General features: G+C 34.0%; 3 protein-coding genes across 9 annotated transcripts; 2 read left to right on the top strand and 1 right to left on the bottom strand.

Annotated features, from left to right (window-relative positions):
* The first annotated feature begins 1,093 nt into the window (after positions 1-1,093).
* LOC130801158 (uncharacterized) lies at positions 1,094-13,988 on the top strand. 7 transcript variants are annotated; one of them, XM_057664932.1, is made up of 6 exons: positions 1,094-1,535; positions 2,122-2,779; positions 8,836-9,044; positions 9,143-9,325; positions 9,426-9,548; positions 11,085-13,988. In XM_057664932.1, the coding sequence occupies exons 4-6, from the start codon at positions 9,178-9,180 to the stop codon at positions 11,312-11,314; spliced, it is 501 nt and encodes a 166-aa protein (XP_057520915.1). In that variant the 5' UTR covers positions 1,094-1,535; positions 2,122-2,779; positions 8,836-9,044; positions 9,143-9,177; the 3' UTR covers positions 11,315-13,988. The 7 variants fall into 7 exon arrangements, with proteins under 7 accessions (XP_057520915.1, XP_057520917.1, XP_057520920.1 ...); XM_057664934.1 differs by having other exon boundaries at positions 2,122-2,783; XM_057664937.1 differs by having other exon boundaries at positions 1,098-1,535; positions 2,122-2,196.
* A 123-nt stretch (positions 13,989-14,111) lies between these two features.
* LOC130801157 (23 kDa jasmonate-induced protein-like) lies at positions 14,112-16,860 on the bottom strand. Its single transcript, XM_057664930.1, has 3 exons — positions 16,693-16,860; positions 15,876-16,366; positions 14,112-14,586 (listed from the first exon to the last, which is right to left on the bottom strand). The coding sequence occupies exons 2-3, from the start codon at positions 16,335-16,337 to the stop codon at positions 14,335-14,337; spliced, it is 714 nt and encodes a 237-aa protein (XP_057520913.1). The 5' UTR covers positions 16,338-16,366; positions 16,693-16,860; the 3' UTR covers positions 14,112-14,334.
* A 2,364-nt stretch (positions 16,861-19,224) lies between these two features.
* LOC130801155 (uncharacterized) lies at positions 19,225-21,629 on the top strand. The gene is made up of 2 exons (XM_057664929.1): positions 19,225-21,065; positions 21,143-21,629. The coding sequence occupies exons 1-2, from the start codon at positions 20,198-20,200 to the stop codon at positions 21,598-21,600; spliced, it is 1,326 nt and encodes a 441-aa protein (XP_057520912.1). The 5' UTR covers positions 19,225-20,197; the 3' UTR covers positions 21,601-21,629.
* The last annotated feature ends 341 nt before the right edge of the window (positions 21,630-21,970 follow it).

The following is a 21,970-nucleotide window of genomic DNA, read 5'->3' as shown; positions in this document are numbered from 1 at the left end:
TAATTAAGGATATAAAATGAATAATTATCAAATAAAAATATAATATTTTATTAAAATTAAATTTGGGCAGAAAGTTTCTGCCTTATTATGCGTGTTGCGCCTTTACGGGTGAGTCGTGCTATTTTTGGAACGTTTCGGTGTTCAGTTGGATTAAAAATCGCGTAGATAACTAAAATGATTAAAAATAGTAAACGCCCATTAAAAATTATGATATTCGATACCCAAGGTAATTGGTACCTTTTGAACGCAATGGAGAAGTCGGTTTTTCTGTTTGGACGTCGAAAACAATAGAAAGGGGACTATTTAGGGGCTAAACGTTTTTACAAAAAAAATAGTATTATCATTTAAATTGATCAATGTTATTTAAATGATGTGTGTTTAAATAGAATTCAAGTGAATAATTTGTGCGGTTAAATTGGTGTTATTTTAAATACACTCTAATGCGTGTTTTTCGACCTTAATTCGTGAGGGGTCACTAAGGTGCTTCCTTGAGTTAAGAGATTTCATATACGTGAGTATTCAATAAAGTACGTGCACTTGAGGTTGATCATGCATATTTACTTTGGATATCACATTTATGTGATTTATATTATTGGGTTATGTTGGTTACTAAGGAATAAAAATTCACATAAAGACTTAGACCTCCGAATAATGAATTAATAGTAATGGAAACTCCTTTAAAGGAGAAATTGGTTTGGGATACCCAATAGGTTTATGAACGGATACTTCTAATAAGGAGAATTGAAAATAGGTACCCAATAGGGTAATTTGGTCTCCATCGACGATGCCCAAATAAGGGCCACCATGGGGGTATGCATACTCTTAACCTCGACAACCTGTTAAGATATCGAGCAACATCTTGGACGGTAGTTGTCTTGGGATTAACTCTCCCTCGTGTATTCTACCAAACTTTTGATTAACCTTAAATAATACTAAATTTGGTATACATTTCCCTTTGGAATCCTCAACCTATTAGAAACCTACAATTGTAGGTCAACTTGCAAAAAAAAAAAAAAAAGAAAAATACAAAAAATAAAGAATGCAATAAAAAACAAAGAAAAAAAGAGTATGATAATTGATTCCCAATCCTCATCCTAGCCCCATCCCCTGCTCACCCCCACCCCCACCACTGCCACCATACCCTCCTACTACCACCATTTCCAACCCATTTTCGACCACCACCACCTTCACCAAAACTCACCACCAAAACCAACTTTCGACCCCCATCCCTTGTGTAGCTCCATCATCCCCCTCCACTCTCCAACTCCATGCACCAAATCCTTCCCTCCACTCCACCACCCTCTCAACCACCACTGCAACAAAAGTTGTTCATTAATATAATGAAATGAATGCTACGTTCCAACGAGAAGCCCAAAGCTGCACCTAGAATCAAAAAGTTGCAATTTTGTAGAAATATTTGTAATCAATAATGAACCCCAAAATATAGATAAATAAATGAGATGGCCAGGACTTAGGAGGTTGCCAGTACTTGTTAAATCAGATGGCAAACCCACAGGCATTAATGCAAAATTGTGGTACGAATATTCCTTCTCTTCAACTTTTAAATGGTTCTGTTGCATTCTAATCAATAGCATAAAGTGTTAAAGATGATAAAATGGTGGAGATTTAAAGGGAATCAAATTCCAAGGGTGGTGGGCTGGTAGGTGGAAGTTTATGCAGGTTCAAGCTAGTGGTGGTGTTTAGAACATCAATTGCAGGAAGAGGGAGATGATAGTTGTGGTGATGAAGGAGACAAAGAAATGGTGGGGTGGTGCACATGTAAGAATGAGGGGAGAGATTAGTTTTTTTTTTTTTTTTTTTTTAATATTTTTTAGGTAAAATTGACCTGTTTTATAGGTAATGAGTTAAAATAGATGTTAGTGGTAAACTCACATCAAAGGTTGTATTATTCAGTGTTAATTAAAAGTCCGTATTATTGTAGGGAAATCATTAAAAGGTCGTATTATTCACGATAATTTTTCCTTTATTTAATTAGAGGCTTTGTATGCGAGTTTAATTGAAATATAAATTAATATTTGTTTAATATGCCGTTTGGATTATTGTCTCTAACGTGTACTGTTTTTTAACTCCTGCGATGATGTTGTCTTTGACGACTAGCAGATTGCTTGCAGGCCGAGACTTTAGGAGTGAGGATTCCATCTTAGCACCTGAGACCTCGTTTATGTATTTTCATAGGTTTCGAACATTAAGAACTTCAATTCCTAAAAACTACGTTATGTTTTATTTTCTTTTTTAAGGCCCAAGGGGGTTCTCGAGTTGCACGAGGATTTAAATTAGACTTTCTTTTTATTATTTCCGCTGCTATAGTTTTTTTTGTTGACCACCGTTACCTCTACCATCCGACCGTAACCCATTTAGGGTGGAAGTAATCCTTTGACTTTAGTGTTTAAACTTTCGTTAATGGTCTGAATACCGCTTGGAGGCTACATCTTTAAGTAGAATTCTTAGTTAACTTTATTCGGGCCCTTTATTGTTTAGCTAAATTAAGCTTCTACTCAATACATTCATTAGTTTACTCTTTAGGGGTACTGGGATAGTAGCATCATATCATCAACATTCAACACTCAACATATAACTACACGATTTTTTGTCTACAAACACCTTTCACCACTCTTAAACGACTATGTTTCTTATGTTGGCAAATTTTCTCTATTATAAGTACTTGTGGACGGCAATGCGGCGATAGGGAAGGAGGAGTGGACGGCGGTGACTAAACTTCGAGGGTTGGCAGTTGGTTGGAAAGGGAAGGGGAAGGAAAGTAGGTGATTTTCCTTTTAATTTTTCACTTTACTTTAAATTTTTAGTATTTTTATTATTTATTTTTATTTTTCCTTTTATTTTTTAAGAGTTAACCTACAATTACAAGTTAATAATTGAGCAACAACATTCTTGGTTAAGTGATTCAAAAGTTGAGATTATTTATAATTAATCAATACGTGGAATTACTGTAGGAAAATGAGGAAAAAAGTTGAATTATTGTCGGTAATTTTCCTTATTTAAATGGTTAATTTTTGAAAAACCATCTAAATTTGGATTTTTTTTATTTTCTGACTAAATTTAAGCAATGATAAAGTTGCCAGTGTGGTCAAATAATGTTAACTTTCCTCCACAAGACAGACAAGAAAGAAAACAGAAGAAAGAAAGGAAAGTTTGATGATATTGATTGATTCAATTCAATGATACAAGAAAAGATTATGGGCTATGTATATAGTCCTAGACATAAGGTAACTATAGAGCTAGTTATAGGTGTAACTAACTTCTGGTACAAAATAACAAACATCCTTATTATAGCACTAAAAATATCCCACTTGTATAAATAAGCTAACAACCTACAAGAGTAAAAGAGATAAGTCTTCATAAGCTATTGTAGTGGTACTCCTTCATCCTTGATAGTGTAGCATCTTCCTTGTTGCATTGTAGTTCATTATACACTACTGTAGTTGGCCGTCTATTACTTGCTGCCAGTACTCCTATACTTAACATCCCCCTCAAACTGGAATGGGGAGAAACCATTCCCAGTTTGTTCAGGAGTGTCTTAAAATATGGAGAAGGTAGGGTCTTTGTAAGAACATCTGCTAACTAATGCTTAGTTGGAAGATAGGATAGTTGGATCAAACCTTCTAACACTTTATGCCTTGTAAAGTGGCAGTCCACTTCTATGTGTTTGGTTCTATCGTGGAACTCTGGATTTTTTGCTTTATATATAGCAGACTGATTATTGTAGTGAAGAATAATAGGTTATAACTTATCCAAACATAGTTCCTCTAGGAGTCTAACAATCCAAGTTATCCCTACAGCTATGGAGGCCATAGCTCTATATTCAGATTCTGAGCTGGACCTAGAAACTGTACCTTGCTTCTTAGATTTTCATGAGACAGGAGAATTGCCAAGCATAATAAGGTAGCCTGTGACAGACCTTCTGGAGTCCACACAGGATCCCCAATCACTGTCTGAGTAAGCTTGGACATTGAGCTGATTAGTTGCCTTAAGGAAAATTCCTTGCCCACAAGTATGATTGACATAAGAGAGTGTGTACTGTAGGGCTTTCCAATGGGAGTCTCTAGGTTGTTGCATAAACTAGCTTAGTGTCTGTACAGCATAGGACATATCTGGTCTGGTATTGGTCAAGAAATTGAGCTTCCCCACTATACTTCTATATGGTGTTGGGTAATCTAATAGTGTCCCTTCCAAAGCTGAGAGTTTTAAATGTATAGGAAAGGGCGTTAAAGAATGTCTTGAGGTTCTGTCTGTGTAGTGTTCATTGATTAAATCTTTGGTGAATTTGTTCTGAGAAAGAACTATTCCTCAATGTAGATTGTTGACCTCTATTCCAAGAGAGTAGTGTAGATGGCCTAAGTCATCTTTAATGCTGAAAACACTATTAAGATGTGCCTTTATGTTACTGATTTTAGTTGCACTGTTTCCTGTTAATATTATGTCATCAACATAGATGGCCAGGATTATTATGCTTCCTTTTTCGCTTTTGTTAAATAGTGAGTAGTCATTTTTTGATTGATGAAAATTTTGATTTGTAAGTTCATTCATCAATTTTGCAAACCATTGCCTAGATGCCTATTTTAAGCCATATAAGGAATTTCTTAGTTTATAAACCTTGTTTTTGATGTTTCCATAACCTTGAGGCATTTGCATATATACCTCTTCTTTTAGGTCCCCATGTAAATATGCAATATTCACATCTAGTTGATACAAAGACCATCCTTTGTATGCTGCCATAGCAATTAAGCATCTAATGGTGGTCATTTTCACCACTAGTGAAAATGTCTCATCATAATAAATTCCAAACTTTTGGTTGTAGCCCTTTGCTACTAATCTTGCTTTATACCTTTCCAAGGTCCCATTTGCTTTAAGATTTACCTTAAATACCCATTTGCATCCTATGGCTTTATTGCCTATGGGAAGGGTAACTATATCCCATGTTTAATTCCTTTCTAAGGCATTAATTTCTTTATCCATGGCATCCTTCCACAAAGGGTTTGAAATGGCCTCTTTGAAGTTTCTTGGCTCATGATGTTCAAACTTTTTGTATAACACATTGTTTATCTTAATCTCTTTGTGTTCTACAAGACCACACCAGTGTTTGGTCATATTACAGTAATAATCATTTAGGAGTGCTGGTGGCTTGCTCACTTTTTGAGATTTTCTTTGGTTAGTTCGAATATCAGTAGAGTTTATGACATTAGAATGATTATTTTCTCTGACTTCTTCCTCCTCAGTATGATTTGAGTCTTTTGGATCAGTGGAGTTGTGAGGATGATTTTCCTCAATTAGATCATTATTTTCATTCAATATTGTTGTGTAGTCATGCTCAAGGTTAGGAAATTCATATGAAGGGATGTTATTACTTGTTGTTTCTGGTTGAGCAGGTAGAAAAAATGTCTGATTTCATTTGATTGTGCTTGTGATTGCATGAGTTGATATGGAAAATTTCTTTTATGAAATATGACATTTTTTGATGTGAGTATAGTTTTGGTTTCTATGTTGTAAACCTTATACCCTTTCTTGTTGATGGAATATCCTAAAAAAACCACATTTTTGTGCTTTCTAATAGAATTTGTGTCTCCCTTGCTTGAGTGTGCTAACATAACATAGGCACCCAAACACTTTTAAGTGCTCTAAGCTTGGTTTAGATCCATGTAATTTTTCATATGGAGTCATTCCTCGTAGCATTGTTAGTAGCATTCTGTTGATCAAGTGTACTGCACATTAAATGCAGTCTCCCCAAACTTGCATGGGAAGATTTGATTGAACAAACAAACATCTTGTTGTTTCTAATATATGTTTTTGCTTTCTTTCTACAACCCCATTTTATTGGGGTGTATCCGTGCAGCTTGATTGCTGTTTTATGCCATGTGCAAGGTAGAAGTTGAACTCTTCCCCTTTTGTTAACTCCATTGCATTATCTATTCTAACAGTTTTCACTTTAAGTGAAAATTGATTCTCAACAACATTTACAAAATTCATGCAGATTTTGGGGAACTCAGACTTTTTTCTTACTAAAAATATCCAACACATCCTACTATAGTCATCTGATATAGTTATGAACATTTTACAATTCATTCTAGTTAAGTATCTAAAGGGTCGCCAAATATCTATATGTAGAAGTTCTAAAGGCTGATTAGTCTTGCTTGATGATGAAGGGTATACGTTTCTTCTTTGCATGGCAAGAGGCCAGATGGTGCATATCACCTTATTCTTGAGAGTTTTATTCTTCAAATCAAGCAGAAGGAGTTCTAGCCTTTGCATAGGCATGTGCCCTATTCTTAGGTGCCATAGCTTTGCCTTGTTTATTATACACTAGTGGAAAAAACCTCATTTGCTGCGGTTTTTTGGCCATAATATGCTGCGGTTTTTTGGCCATAATATGCTGCGGTTTTGGCTGTTATGCTTGTTCTATTGTTATTCTTTGCTATTGCTGCAATATGCTTTCTTGTATGACGTAGAGTCCATTTTTCTCTTCACCAAGAAGCCAAGGCTTCTTTATCAAGGTTTCTTGAATGAAACAACCATAAGCATTGAAAAATATTTTGCAATTCAAGTCCATTGATATTTTGTTTATGGAAATCAGGTTATACTTGAATTCAGGTATAAACAGGACATTATGCAAGGTTATGCCATTTAGATCTAACACTTATCTTTGTGCCATTAGGTATGGTCACTTCATCGTTTTCGTTTTCAATGAGACTATGGTTATCAAATCTACATAGGTCATTGCACATATGATCTATAGCCCCATTGTCTAAAATCCAAAGGTTTGTATTATAAAAGGCTAAACAAAAAGTACCTGTAAGCTGGCTAGTGTTGGCATAAATGTTGCTTGTCTTTGACTCTTGCTTGTTCAACATATCCAGGATTTGTTGATATTGTTCTTGTGTAAACTTTGCACTTACCATTCCATTAGTCTCTTCTTGAGTAGATGCTGAATTAACATTGCTTTTGTTCTATCCCTTCTCCATGAATTTGATTTGTGATTTGCAGGATGGTTAGCAGGATAACCAATGATTTTCCAGCATTTCTCTTTGATATGCCTACTTATCTTGCAGTGTTCACACCAAAGAGCTGGTTTCTTGGACTTGTACCCTTCTGTGTTGTAGTTTTTGCTTCCACCTTTGTCTTGATACTTCCCCTTTTCTACCCTACAAGCCATGGAATCGTTCACACTTCCTTCACTAGTACTCAATTGTAGATGTGTCTTCTTGCAACAAAATTCTATAAGAATAAGCACCAGTAGGAAAATAAGGAATCATTAGCATATTACTCTTGACTTGTTTATATTTTTTGTCTAGTTTCATCAAGAAACTAATCACTTTATTGTTTTGTTGCATCTTGTGGAGATCTTCTTGATCACATCACATGTGCAAGTAGTTGCTGCTGCCCATGTATAGTTTGGTATGGGATTCAGCCCATCAAATTCATCCCACAATGTTTTTTTTTTGTAAAGAACTCAGATATGATCATTTCTGGTGTCTGCACTAAAGCGTTTAGTTCCTATTGTAGAGAGAAAATTTGGGTGCTTGAACTATGCCCATATCTTTCATTCAATACATTCCATATATCTTTAGAGGTCTTGTAGGACAAGATGCTATTAGCAATAGAATCCTCCAAGACTGCAATTATCCTGCCCATCACTACATTATCAACTCTGTCCCAGGCCTTTCTGAATGAATTACTCGTTGGTCTGGTGAGACTTCCACCTACAAAAACCAATTTATTTCTCCCTGAAAGAGCAATTGTCATCACTCTTTTTCAATTTACAAACCCTCTTCCAGAGAACACTATATTTACTAGCTTTTGATTGCTGTTTGATGGATGCAAAAAATAGATTGATGCTGGATTCATTGTAGGATCTAAGTGTCAAGATGCATTATAATTTGCATTTACCTTATTTTCTTTATTTCTTGATACTTCTTGATCTGAGTATGAACGATGGGGTGAATATGTGATAATGTTTTCAAGATTATGGTTAGAAGGCTGATGATTCTTGAATGAATCAATCAAGATTCTGATACCATGTTAACTTTCATCCACAAGATAGACAAGAAAGAAAACGGAAGAGAGAAAGGAAAGTTTAATGTTATTGTTTGATTCAATTCAATGATACAAGAAAATATTACAAGCTATATATATAGGCCTAGATAGTGATGGCCACGGAGCGGGTTACCCGGAACCGAACCGGTGCCGAACCGCTTGAAATCGGCCCGGAACCGTTCGGGACAAGTTCCGTGAAACCACCGGAAAAAACTGCTTGAACCGGACCTAAGAACCGCGGGCCGGTTCACCTGGACCACCGGTTCCTTGGAACCGGAACCGGAACCGGTGAACCGACGGTTCCTTTGAACCGGAACCGGAACCGGAACCGGCCGGGTGAACCGGCCCAGCGGTTCTTTGGAACCGTCCAAAAAGTAGCCGTTAACTAGCTGTTGTGATTTTTACTATAAATACACATCACTTTCAATCATTTTCATTCACAACTCATCTCTTCTCCTACTCTCTCTACTTACTCTCTCTACTTAGTTACTTAACTACACAATTATTCTCTTAATTACATAATTAATCTTTTAATTATTTCTTAATTTAGTTAATTACATAATTAGTCTTTTAATTAGTTATTTATTTCTTAATTGCATTATTATTTCAGTATTATCATGTCTTCATTTTTGAAAAAAGCCTCAAAAAAAGTTACTAAAGTGGCAAAATCATTGGGAGGTGTTAGCTCCAAAAGAAAGGCCACTTCAATTCCGTCGGTATTTACAACACCTTCGGTTAGTAATTATAATTATGAACCAAATTATCCAGAAGGGTACGACCAAGAATTACAAGATTATGCAGAAGACATGGAAAGAGAAATACAAATTGAAGAAGAAGAAGAACAAGAAGAGGAACAAACGACCCATATTGGGATACATAAATCTCGACAATCATCAACGAGATCACATGAAGAACAACTAAACAACAACAACAACAAAGACAAGCTCGTGGTAAACGAGTCAATTTCCAAACTATCGGTTAGTTTTATAATTTTATTCTTCAAATTGATTAAATTTTAAATTATTATTTATTTATATATTGTGGTATTTGAGTATGTCTTTATATTTAAATTTAGATGAAGATGAACCAGTAAGACAACCTTTTCCGGCAATGCCACCACCTAGTGGTAGAGCTGTTTCACATGTGCGGTCGTATTTTACAAAAGAACCAACCGACAATCCAGATTTTTTCTTATGCACTTGTCAAATTTGTGAAAGTCAAGGAGTAAATCCCTTAGTTTCATACGATTTCACCAGAGGTAAATACTTTTTAAGTTTTTATACATACATGATATTTATATTTTATAAATCAAGAATGTATTAAAAATTCATTTATTGTGTTTTGTGACTACGTGTTAGGTGGTGGTACGGGATCTTTTAACAAACATTTGGCAAAGAAGCATGGAATCACAAAAGAAACTCATGCAGCAAGTGGTAGCGGGACCACAAGTGGAAGCCGACAGTGGGACATTCCCAGCGGAGGTGTGCCTTTTAAATATAATCGTAATGATATGATTGATGAATTTTCTAAATATGTAATTTGTGATGAATTGCCATTTAACCATGGTGAAAGTAGGGCATACGAGCATTACACTAGAAAAACTTTGCAACCACAATATAGAGCAATCCCTAGGAACACTCTTAAACGACGCACAATTAAATTATATGAATCAATGCGCTATGAATTAGTAGAATTGTTTAAATCTTTTAATGGTAGGGTTAGCATAACAACTGATATTTGGTCTGCTCCCCCACATTTAGAAGCTTATATGTGTGTAACAGCACATTGGATAGATCAAAATTGGATTATTCAAAAAAGAATAATTGCTTTTGAGGTAATGCTCGAAAGACATACGGGTAAAAACATAAAATACAGATTAATAGAGATATGTAAAGAATGAAACTTGTTAGATAAGATATTTTGTTGTTCTACCGATAATAAAACCACCAACATTAAATGCATCGAACTTTTGGATAACGAACCTGCCTTTAGTATTATCCTTGAGGGTAGATTATTACATGTACGTTGTTGTGCTCATGTAGTAAACTTATCTTGCCAAGTAGGTATTAAACAATTAAGTGATTTATTAGATCCCATTAGAGACATAGTGAAGTGGCTTAGAGTTGGACAGGTAAAGAGAAGATATAAGCAATTATGTGACCATTATCAACTATAAAAAGTGTATTGGTCATTAGATACTCCTACACGTTGGGGCTCAACCCACGATTTATTAAAAAAAGCAATTGCTTATCGTCCAGTTATAACACAACTTTATAGTGAGTGTATAGATAGCTATATAAGTGATGACACATGGGAACTAGCTATAGGTGTACGAAAAATATTAGAAGCGTATGATCACACAACTAAGATTTTTTCATATGTTTACGAACCAAACGTCCACTTAGTAATAAGTGAATGTATTACTATTTTTTATCATCTTCTTAAACATTCGCATGGTGATACTAACACATATTTAAAGCCGATTCTTGCAGATATGATGGACAAGTGGAAGACATATTTTACTGATTTTCCTTTTATTTATGGAATTGCGACAATTTTAGACCCATGTTTTAAGACAGAACTCCTTACTAAAGTAATTGGATTTTATTACCAATAATTAGATCGCCCGCCTAGTGATGTATATAATTATGTTGGAACTTGTAAAAAACTTTTTGCAGAACTTTATGATTACTATGCTAGTGTATATAACCCAATTCCCAATACGTCTAGGCGTGCTAGCGTCTCGGCACGTCCCACTTATTATAATTCCGTAATAGCTAACATAATAAGCCAAGATGATAGTTTTGTAGGATCATTTTCTTCTTCTTCATCCTTCGCTTCACATTTAGAATTAGATAATTATCTTAAACATCACTTTGAAATTGACCAAGGTAGCTATAATATTTTAGAATGGTGGAAAGAAAAATCCATAAAATTTCTAATATTATCGAGAATTGCAAAGGATATCGTTGCAATTCCTGCTTCTACGATTGAGTTGGAGTCTGCTTTTAGTGCAGGTAGAAGATTTTTAGACGAAAAGAGATCTCGTCTTGCTCCACATAGTATTCAAATATGTGTTTGCAAGAAAGATTGGGATCAAGCGGAGCTTCAAACACAAGGACTCAAGAACGATAATGATCAAGGCGATGATGATCCATGGATGATGATGGATACATCTGCATCATTGTCAGGAGGAGAGTCAGCGGAAGCATCTAACCAACCAGATGATGATGACGAAGTCGAATAGGATCAATCGGACAATGATCAATCAACATTCAACAACTATAAATAAAAGGTATGACAAAGAACTACATGGGCTTTGATTCCTTCGGGATACGTAGGCTGCTTAATATTCCTTCGGTTACTAGGTTCAAGTCCATTATCTCCCTCTTTTTTTTATTAATCATCTTTATCGTTTCTTATTAATTTATTTTTTTCATTTCTTTATAGTAAATATTTTAATAACGATGACAAGCAATGAATTTCGCTAATAATCAAGTAATCATCAAAGGTACGTTCGCATTATTATAGTATTTTTATATTATATTTGAAGGAAAAATAAAAATGAAACCGATGGTCCAATCCGCGAGTTGGAACCGCCTCATGAACCGCCAAGGAACCGTTTGGAACCGCCCGGAACCGAATCCGAAACCGGAACATTCGAATTAGGTTCCAAATGGAATCACAATCGGGTGGAACTGAAACCGGATGGAACCAGAACGGAACCGGCCCAACCTGGACCGTGGACATAAGGGAGCTACAGAGTTAGTTATAGGTGTAACTAACTTCTGGTACAAAATACGAACATCCTTATTATGGCACTAAACATATCTCACGTGTCTAAATAAGCTAACAATCTATAAGACTAAAAGAGCTAAGTCTTCATAAGCTACTGTAGTGCTACTCCTTCATCCTTGATAGTCTAGTATCTTCCTTGTCGCATTGTAGTTCATAATACACTGGTGTAGTTGGCCTCTTTTTACCTGCTGTCATTACTCCTATACTTAACAAATAACGGCAACATGATTTTTTAGTTGGGTCGGGAAATTGTTTTCTTTTTAGTGATATTGGAAGATGTGAACAAATTTAAATTCTACACGGTGGATACTCAAGACATATGACATTCAGCAAAAATAATTGTCTCTCGCAAACATTATTCAACTGAAAAAGTGTTGCATTTAAAGGTGGTTAAAAAAAGTGATTCATTCAAATTCAGGGGTAAGATCGGGCGAACAATTTTCAACACTATTTAAATATATATTTTACAATTAGATGCTTTTCTTCATCTGGATGCAAATTTGTGAAAAGACAAACATGAGAACTTGTCTTATGTGGAAAAATGTGAAACTTAATGTTTTATCAATAGTTAAATAATCTTTCAATTAGCAATATCGATTTATGGCATAAGAACATGCTTGGCCACTCTGATATCTCCTTGTAAATATAAATTTTTCTAAAAGGATTATGTACGTTCTTTCGTTTCAACTTGTAAAATTTAAAATGCAAAATTATGTGACATGTGCTAGAGGTATGCAATCAAGATTATAATTCAGAAGATTTCACACCACCTAAAAATGTGGCAAGAGGTAAATCTTGCCACACTTTTAACTGTTTAAGTTAAGAATTAGTTACAATTATTAAGAACAAGGGGAGATTGATGAAAATGTAAATCATCGAATACAAAGGGGATGACTTAATTGGAGAATGATAATTGAGCTAGAGATCGTAAGGTTCCAATTAGACTAAAACGCAAATTTTATCGGGTTGCAATCAAACATGCGTTGTTGTATCGGTAGGAATGCTGCCCCGTTAAGAAGTCTTACAAGCAGAAAATGAAAGTAAAATGCGAATGCTTGGATGGATGTGCGGCCACACAAGATTAGATAGGATAAGGAACAAGGAGTTTAGAGAGAAATTAGGGGTTGCCTCATTAGTTGCGAAAATGCGCAAAAATAGATTGAGATGATTTAGTCATGTGCAAAAAAGGACTCTCAATGCTCCCGTGAGAAGGATAAAAAACATCACAGTAGAAGGCAAAAGAGGTTGAGGTAGACCCAAGAAAATATTGAAGAAGCAAATTAAAATTAACTTGCGCGACTTACATTTCTATAAAAACCTCACTAATGATAAGAGTAGTTGGAAACATCAAATACATGGTTGAGACTTTTGACTGACCCTATTCACTTCACCTCTTTGACATTGTTCTAGTTTTTCCGGAAGTTGTTCTTTTTCTTTTTTTTTTTTACATTATAAATTTTCTTATACAAATGGTCAGAATCAAGTTTTGCTTGTGGTGTGTCAATTGGCTGGTTGTTGTTCAATTCCTAGCTAGTCGGAGACTCTACTCGCATTTTCGAAATGCTCTCTATTTTTGGGGTAACGATTTACTTGTTACAATGGTATGTTACAAAGCATAGTGAATATTTGCTAACAAATTTATGGAAAGGCAAAAAGAGAAGCTTCATTCTCACATATAAGCATTGATATTATCATTTTCAAACTATAAGCAAGCAATCTCTTTTTTAAGATTCGTTATAATATGTTTTCGTGTAGCATATTCCATATAAGACAATATGATTATAACAAATAAAATGAAAAATCAAAATTGTTAGATCAAACCCTTACATTTATACTTATGGAAAATATTAATTATTAGTAGCATTATTCTTTCTTAATTACTTTTCCATAGCAAAATAAAAATATAATGCACAAGGATTTGACAAGCTCGGTGTTCTTTTGGTAAATCATAGTTATTTGGAAGTGTGGTAAATCACCACTATGTTACACATTTTTATACAGTGATTTTTGGTGTTTTGTTTTTTTTTTTTTTTTTTTTTTTTCTTGTTTTATTTATTTTATTATTATGTTTTTTTAATTTTTTGTGATAATTTGTAAATTACTATCATCGATTTGAATTTTCTTGTTCCATAATTATTACATTTGGCATAGGCTTTCCCTATATGTTGATATACTTCTTATTTAGCCTTTTGTCATACTACTTCTATATCATAAATCACTAAAAGGGTCAAATAACAAATAGGCAAAAAACAAAAAAAAAAGCTATTTAACAATGAGAATTTTCCAAACATCATTGAAAGGAAACGACATGGCTTTAAAACAAAAAACAATAAAAAATTGAGAAAATAAAAGGCCGGATACATGGTCGAATGGACCTTTATTAAGACTAGCTAGACAACATGAATAAAAAAGGAAAAGTGTTACTATAAAGATAGATTATAGAATGAAGGATGATGGATTACATGCAAATCAAGAAGAAGGATTGTTATTGTAAAGATACATTGACGCTGAAATTCTGGGGACGGTGTCACTTGTAGGGTCATCTAATTCTTTCCCTTCTTTGTCGACGTAACCAATGTGACCGACAATGCACATTATGCCATCGTTATGATGTTTGTAATTAGAACCTGTTTCCAGATCCTTCTTCAATTTCTTCCAAGCCTCCTCAGCCCCTTTCGTACCCTCACGATACAACGCTTTTTGCCTCGCTTCAGCACGACACTGTAGGTCAAATTTAAATTAAATACCCAATGAACTGTAATAAATATATCTCACAGTTTAATTATTTTCTTTTTATTTCTTTTGTTACTTCTATATTGTAAATAAAAGCTAGGCCATCCATAGATATATTACTACACTTTCCATTTATTAAAAAATTTAAATCTTCACCAACCAATAATTACTATTTAAAATCTACATCTACAGTAAGTATACAAACTTGTATAATCCACGAAGTTTGTTAGTATGAAAATATCTATAAATATAAATTTTAAAAAAGAAACAATTGCATGTTATAGTTATCAAATTATACTATTACTAAAATTATATGAAAATTTAAATAAGTTTTTATAACAACATAATTATTGCTTGATTGAATAAATAATTATTAGTTATATATTCTGTCAAAAACAACTATTTTTATGAAATAAATGGTTTTTTAAAAGAAAAATGTGTAGAAATTGACAAGTTTATAAACTTATGGTCCATATAATCCAATAATTCACTCATTCTCAATAAAATCAAAACACATGACAAATCAAACAAGATCCCTCTTGACTATGTTTTACATTATACATGGAGAAATATATATATATATATATATATATATATATATATATATATATATATATATATATATATATATATATATATATATATATATATATATATATATATCAAATAAGATCAATTGATGAATAGTAGTTGATACAGAAACTGTAGCAACTATTAAAATCCAAAAAAAGTATTATAAAAGCTATGTATTGCTAGCTATATAAAAAACTTAATCCGTTTCAAATACTTGAAACATTAGGATTATTAAATTATTCTTTAATCACTGTTAATTTCTGATTTATTTTTAGTGAAATTATTATTAATGAAATAAATCTTTTTTATATCACAAAATCACATTCAAACCTGTAAAAATACTTAATTTGACAAAACTTTATAAATTATTACGTGGAATTTTGCAGTTCTATTATAGTATTGTAGAAATTTCATCTCTTTGATAGTATTATATAATTGAATGATTGTATGCTTTGAGCTACTAAAATCTTTTTGAAAAATTACCATTAATACTTACAATCATAATTAATGTAATAAGATTTTTTAAATATCATATAATCACATTTTTATATGTAAATATGCTATATTAGACAAAAATAGATTAAATTGCTAAGTGGAATTGAGTTCTTTTATAGTATTGCATGATTCAATATTTTAATTAATAAGGATATAAATGGACAGGCATAATAATAAATGAAGGGTTAAGAGGCGGGGTGTGTAATTACCCGGAGTGGTGGTTTGGTTCCGGGTGTGTATTTCCAGGCCATGACCCATTCTCCTACGCCACTAGTTCTGATATCATAGATTCCGGTATAGCATACAGCACCTGAACTTTCTTTTGTACCGTCAAACATTCCATGAAAGAAGGCACCAAATTGTCCATTTTCTATGGTGAGCGGATAAGGCCCACTGCCTAGGCTTCCGCCCCAGTTTTGATAACTATCCAACACCAAATGCCCTCCAATGGCGTTAAAAACAAGGCATTCCACCCCATTAACGTTATCCGCAAATCGGAGTTTCTCCAAATACGTGTCTGCTTTCTTCTCCTTCTTTTCATCGCCCCTCGTAGTCATGGTATACCTGGATCTGTCCAAAGCTGTGAAGGTAGTTACATCTTTGCCTTCAATCCTAGCCACAGCCTTCAGTGTTTGATCGGTGATTGGTGCTCCAAACACAATATGGGACATTTTCTTGATGGACTACGATTACCTGCAACCTGCAACCATTTATGCATTATTATCACGAAACCAATTTAACTTTTTTCCCAAACAATAAAATAGAAATAGATAAAATTAATAATATCTCTCCGGAGTATTAGTTAAGGATCGGAGTAGGCTAAGGTTCTCATAGTATATTAAGTAGATTCAAGATGCTCTTACTATCTCATGTGGTTAATTAAAAGAATCAAAATTGATTTATTTTATTTCATTTTATTTATTTATTTATTTATTTAATCTTTTTTTTGTGGGAGAGGGGGAAGGGGAAGAATGAGGGCGGATCAATTGTTTGCCTAAAAATCGATGAGAGGGGAAAGACACTAACTTTAGTAATGAAGTAATTAAATTAGCTTTAGATGCCCTTGCTCTTAACATGAAATCTGGCCGCTTCTTGTAGCATATATAGGCCCTGTCTGAAGGTTATCATTATGTGTATAATTAAAATTTAATTTTAAAAATTACTTCAACTGTTTTTTTAATGAAGTTCGCACAAGCGTCTCTCACAGGAATTATCAAAAATTTGATGGAGAAAAAGCGGGAATTATAAATATTAAAAAATATTAAAAGAAAGTTCGTGGAAAAAATAGAGGACTACAACTAATAAAAAATAGCTATATAAAGATAATAGAAAACATGTAGAGACCACAAGAAATATAAAAATGTTAAAATAAAATGGAAAATATATGAGAACATAATCATTATTAAAATATCGAAATGAGGATGAATAATGAAATGTTATTTTTATTCAAAATTTGTGATATAGATATAAAGTATCTTTATAAGAACAACAAATGAAACACTTTTAAATGATAAATAAAAACTTCTTTATAAAATGGAGGGAGAACAATTTAAGGATGTATGTGAATAAAGAACTGTACTTGGAGAAATCATCTAAAAGTTAAAACTTTGAGGGTTCTTTACTCTAAAAGGAACCAAAAGACCTTTTATCTCAAACGTAGTAGTATTATATTCTTTTTTAATAAAAAATGAAAATAAATAAAACGAAAGACCTTTCCATCCCCACCACATCCCCCTCTTTCGACTCCCTTGTACCAACTCGAAACCACCAATAACCCCACCAATTTTATGGCCCCCTCACATCACTTCGAAACCTCATGATGTTTCAACTCCACAACTTTGCTCGTATCATGGAGCACCACCCTGAAAACGCCATGATCGCAATAGTTAATTAAAACTGTTTTTACGCCCCATGATCTAATTAAATTTAAAGAGTTTGAGCTTAAATGCTTAATAGATTGTGGCCTTAAATATGTATAGTAGTTATGAATTAAACGTGAGAACGGATCGCACTACAGAGTTTATGTATTAATCTGAAAGATTTAATTGCTTTCATTCTTTAAATTTTTCTTGCGCAATGGAATTAAGAAAGCTTAGTATATTTTTCTTCTAATTCGACATAATAAATTAAGTACTTTTTTTTTTTTATTTACTACTGCTCTCCACGGTTATGGAAAACTTTTGGAATATGGTTCTTTTTGTGTCTAGAGTTGAATTTTATTTTGATTTGAGTTGGGTGTATTATTAACTGATCGGAGATGAGTTTTTCAAGATCCGAAGCAGGTCGTCGGCCGCTAGGTTTGAGATCCAACTCATCCTGTCGCTTATTATGGATTATTCCATATAAATACAGTTGTATCTTTTTTTTAACACATTGTTAATACCATTGGTACTCCCAAGGAGACCACTCAAATACATTTTTTTAGGGATTGTTCTTGAGATTAGATGTACTAATTATCTGATTCTCTTTTTTGTGGGTGGAATTGTTTACTCTTCTTGGGTTCAATTTCTCTTATTGGGTTTTGGGCGATTTGCTTTTAATTGCTTGTGGCCTATTATTAATTCATTCTTTAGGGGATTAAAATTTATTTTCGATGCTTTACAGTAATTTTAATTTAATATTCAAAAAAGTTTAAAATGAGACGATTTTATGGTGAGACCATCTCAAATATATACATTTGATGTGTTAAAATGATTCACTATAAAAAACAACTGATTTAGCGATGGAAAAATAGCGAGGGGAAGCGTTCGTCACCCATGGCGACGGCAAAGCGAGAAAAAAGTTGGCCGCGAAAGCAAAAAGTAATATGGCGACGGGAAAGGTCGTCGCCTGTTGGTCGCCAAGAAAAAAGTTTAGCCATTTTTTTTTTTTTTTTTATTTTACTACATGGCGACGGACTATCCTGTTGGCATTTCATCGCCAAGAAAGACGGAATTTTTTTATTTTTATTTTGATGCATGGCGACGGGTGCTGTTTGTCGCCACTTGGTCGCCATGTTTGGTTTTATTTTTGGTTTTATTTTTTTTTAAATGTAGGCTACAGTTTTTTGGTAGCCCTTTGGTCGCCATGTTTTTGAATTTGAATTCAAAATTGGCGATGGGTTTGTAATCGCCGTGTTGTCGCCATATGTTCTATAAATAAGCTGCGAATTGTTTTGCATTGTATATTTTGGAAGCTAAAGAATTAGAAGAGGTTAGTGAGTTTTTTGTTTTTTCTCTTTATATGAGTTATTTTTATTTATTTTTGTTATTTATATTTAGTTTCTATTGTCATTAATTTGATTTAATTTTATTATTTAATTAGTACATATTTTATTTCCTTTGTTATTTACTTGAGTTTTATATTTACTTGATTTAATTTTATTATTTAATTTCTATTGTTATTTACTTGAGTTTTTTATATTTTTTATTATTTTATATTTTAATTTTATTGACATTAGTTTGCTTTAATAATTTTTATTAGAATAATTATATTATTATTATTATTATATATTGTTATTGTCATTAACTTACTTTATTGATCAGTTGAATAATTATATTATTATATTATATTTAGGTGTTAAAAATGATTTCTAGGCAAGAAAGAAGTTGGATGTACAACCGACGAAAAAATAGAAAGTTTAGTTTAAGATTTATGAGAGGGTTGGAAGAGTTTTTTGAATTTGCTCGTACACAAAGCATGAGTTCTGAGATTAGATGTCCTTATAAAAAGTGTAAAAATTGTTGTTATAAGGAACCAGATGAAATAAGAGAACATCTAATGAGAAGGGGGTTTGTTGAAAATTACTATGAGTGGGAATATCATCAGAACACAGAGATAGGAACAACATCTGATGTTGTAGCGGAAGTCGGAGAGCAATCGTCAAACAACCCAAATCCATACTCACAGATGGTGCATGATGCAGTAGCTAGTGTGTTTCCAGACAATTACCATCACTTTCTTCCCTCACAGTATAATGTAACGTCAGTAGATAATGAACCACCGGTACACGTTGACGAATATCCAAACCCACAGTGTCAACAGTTCTTTGAAATGTTAAATTCTGTAAATAGTCCTTTATATGAAGGTTGTAAAAATCACACCAAGATGTCTATTATTGGTCGACTTACAAACCTCAAGACAGACCATCGTCTCACTGAGAGGTGTTACGACGATATTTGTGGTATTGTGAATGAAGTGTTACCAGAAGAGAATACGATGGTAAACAACTTCTACGAAACGAAAAAACAAATAGCTGCCCTTGGATTACCCGTTGAGAAGATAGATTGTTGTCCTAACGGATGTTTGATATATTGGGGGAATAATGCGAATGCAACTTGCTGTTATATTTGTGAAACTTCTAGATGGAGAAGAAATAGTAAGGGTGATAAGGTTTCGCGGAAACAATTTCATCATTTCCCCCTGGGCCCTAAATTACAAAGATTGTATGCTTCAGAGGCAACAGCTAGGCATATGAGGTGGCATGCAGAGCACCGCACCAAGGATGGAGAGATGATACATCCGTCCGATGCTGAAGCGTGGTTGACATTTAATGACATGCATCCAGACTTTGCATTGGAGACTCGAAACGTGCGGTTGGGTCTGTGTACAGATGGTTTTAACCCCTTTGGAAGTTAGGGTCAACTATTCATCGTGGCCTGTCATTGTCACACCATACAATCTTCCGCAATGGATGTGCATGAAGAAGCCGTATATGTTCTTGACCGTGATTGTCCCTGGGCGGAGTAATCCAAAGCACAACATTGACTTATATCTTCAACCACTAATACAAGAGCTGAATATGTTGTGGGAGGAGGGTATTTATACATTTGATGTGTCAAGAAAGGAGAATTTCCAACTGCGAGCAGCTTTAATGTGGACGATCAATGACTTTCCGGCTTATTTGATGTTGTCCGGGTGGAGTACTGCGGGCCGATATGCTTGCCCTTACTGCATGGATGATTCACAAGCCTTCTACCTTACGCATAGCAAGAAGATGTGTTGGTTTGATTGTCATAGAAGGTTTTTAGATAGAAGTCATCCCTATAGGAGAAATAGAATAAATTTCAGATCAGGCGTTGTTGAGAAAAGGGATCCGCCTGTTATTCGGACTGGACATGAATTACTTGATGAGTTAGACCAGTTTGGTTTTTTGAGAGTCTATGAAGAAGATGCACCGGAACATAATAAAGAGGTTAGTAAGTACTCAGCTGGATGGAAGAAGAAGAGCGTATGTTGGGATTTGCCATATTGGAAAACTAACATCATTCGACATAATTTGGATGTTATGCACATAGAGAAGAATGTTTTTGATAACATTTTCAACACTTTGTTGTGTGTGCCAAGTAAAACAAAGGATCACATCAAGGGTAGACACGATCTGCGTGAACTTGGTATACGTTCAGAATTGCATCCTATAGGTACGTGTACACTCAAACCTTTATATAATTAATAATTAATAATAATTCGTATAACATCTTATTATGATTATATACAGGTACGTCTATTCCTAAAGCTTCCTATACATTAAATGAACAACAGATACGTGCCTTGCTTCAATGGTTGAAGAGTATTAGATTTCCCGATGGTTATGTCTCCAATATGGCAAGGAATATTGACATGGCCAAGCATCAATTGTTCGGCATGAAAAGTCACGACTGTCATGTTTTCATGCAACGCTTCATTCCAATTGCATTCAGAGAATTGCTACCGGTAAAGATTGGGGAAGCTCTTACCGAGTTGAGCTTATATTTTCGAAGTTTGACAACCACAAAGCTATGTGTGGAGGATTTGAGGAAGATGGAAGTAGATATTCCGGTTATCATCTGCAAACTAGAGACTATATTTCCGCCTACATTCTTTGATAGTATGGAACACCTTGCTATCCATTTGGCATATGAGGCTAGGATTGCAGGACCAGTCCAATACAGATGGATGTATCCGTTTGAGAGGTAAATAAATCATATGTAATTGATTTTTTCATTATTCTACTGGTGAACTAATTTTTCCATACAGGTACCTTAGACATTTGAAACTGAATGTGAAAAATAAAGCTCATGTTGAAGCGTCGATATGCAACGCATATTTAACCGAGGAAGCATCACATTTTGTTTCCCATTATTTTGAGCCAGATGTGCGATGCAGGGTCAGAGACCTTTCTAGGAATGATGATGGAAGTTACAACAATATTGTCACTGGTGTATTCACAATCTTTAGTCATCCAATAAGGTTTCATGGAAAAGGAAAAGCGTATGTTTTGGATGAAAGAGATTACGAGATTGCACATAGATACGTGCTAATGAACTGTCTAGAGGTCGATGTATTC

Source organism: Amaranthus tricolor, chromosome 15 (assembly GCF_026212465.1).
Source record: "Amaranthus tricolor cultivar Red isolate AtriRed21 chromosome 15, ASM2621246v1, whole genome shotgun sequence".
NCBI classification, from domain to species: Eukaryota; Viridiplantae; Streptophyta; class Magnoliopsida; order Caryophyllales; family Amaranthaceae; genus Amaranthus; species Amaranthus tricolor.
Note: the sequence above shows the minus strand (reverse complement) of the source record. Positions and strands in the feature narration are given on the sequence as shown.

Excerpts from the sequence above, each read along its gene's own strand:
- LOC130801155 (XM_057664929.1), top strand. The coding sequence starts at position 20,198 with ATGACATGCATCCAGACTTTGCATTGGAGACTCGAAACGTGCGGTTGG. Across the intron at positions 21,066-21,142 it reads TTCAGAATTGCATCCTATAG|GTACGTCTATTCCTAAAGCT; the intron begins GTACGTGTACAC and ends GATTATATACAG.
- LOC130801158 (XM_057664932.1), top strand. The coding sequence starts at position 9,178 with ATGCCACCACCTAGTGGTAGAGCTGTTTCACATGTGCGGTCGTATTTT. Across the intron at positions 9,326-9,425 it reads TTCATACGATTTCACCAGAG|GTGGTGGTACGGGATCTTTT; the intron begins GTAAATACTTTT and ends ACTACGTGTTAG. Across the intron at positions 9,549-11,084 it reads GTGGGACATTCCCAGCGGAG|GTAGAAGATTTTTAGACGAA; the intron begins GTGTGCCTTTTA and ends CTTTTAGTGCAG.
- LOC130801157 (XM_057664930.1), bottom strand. The coding sequence starts at position 16,337 with ATGTCCCATATTGTGTTTGGAGCACCAATCACCGATCAAACACTGAAG. Across the intron at positions 14,587-15,875 it reads GAACCAAACCACCACTCCGG|TGTCGTGCTGAAGCGAGGCA; the intron begins GTAATTACACAC and ends TTTGACCTACAG.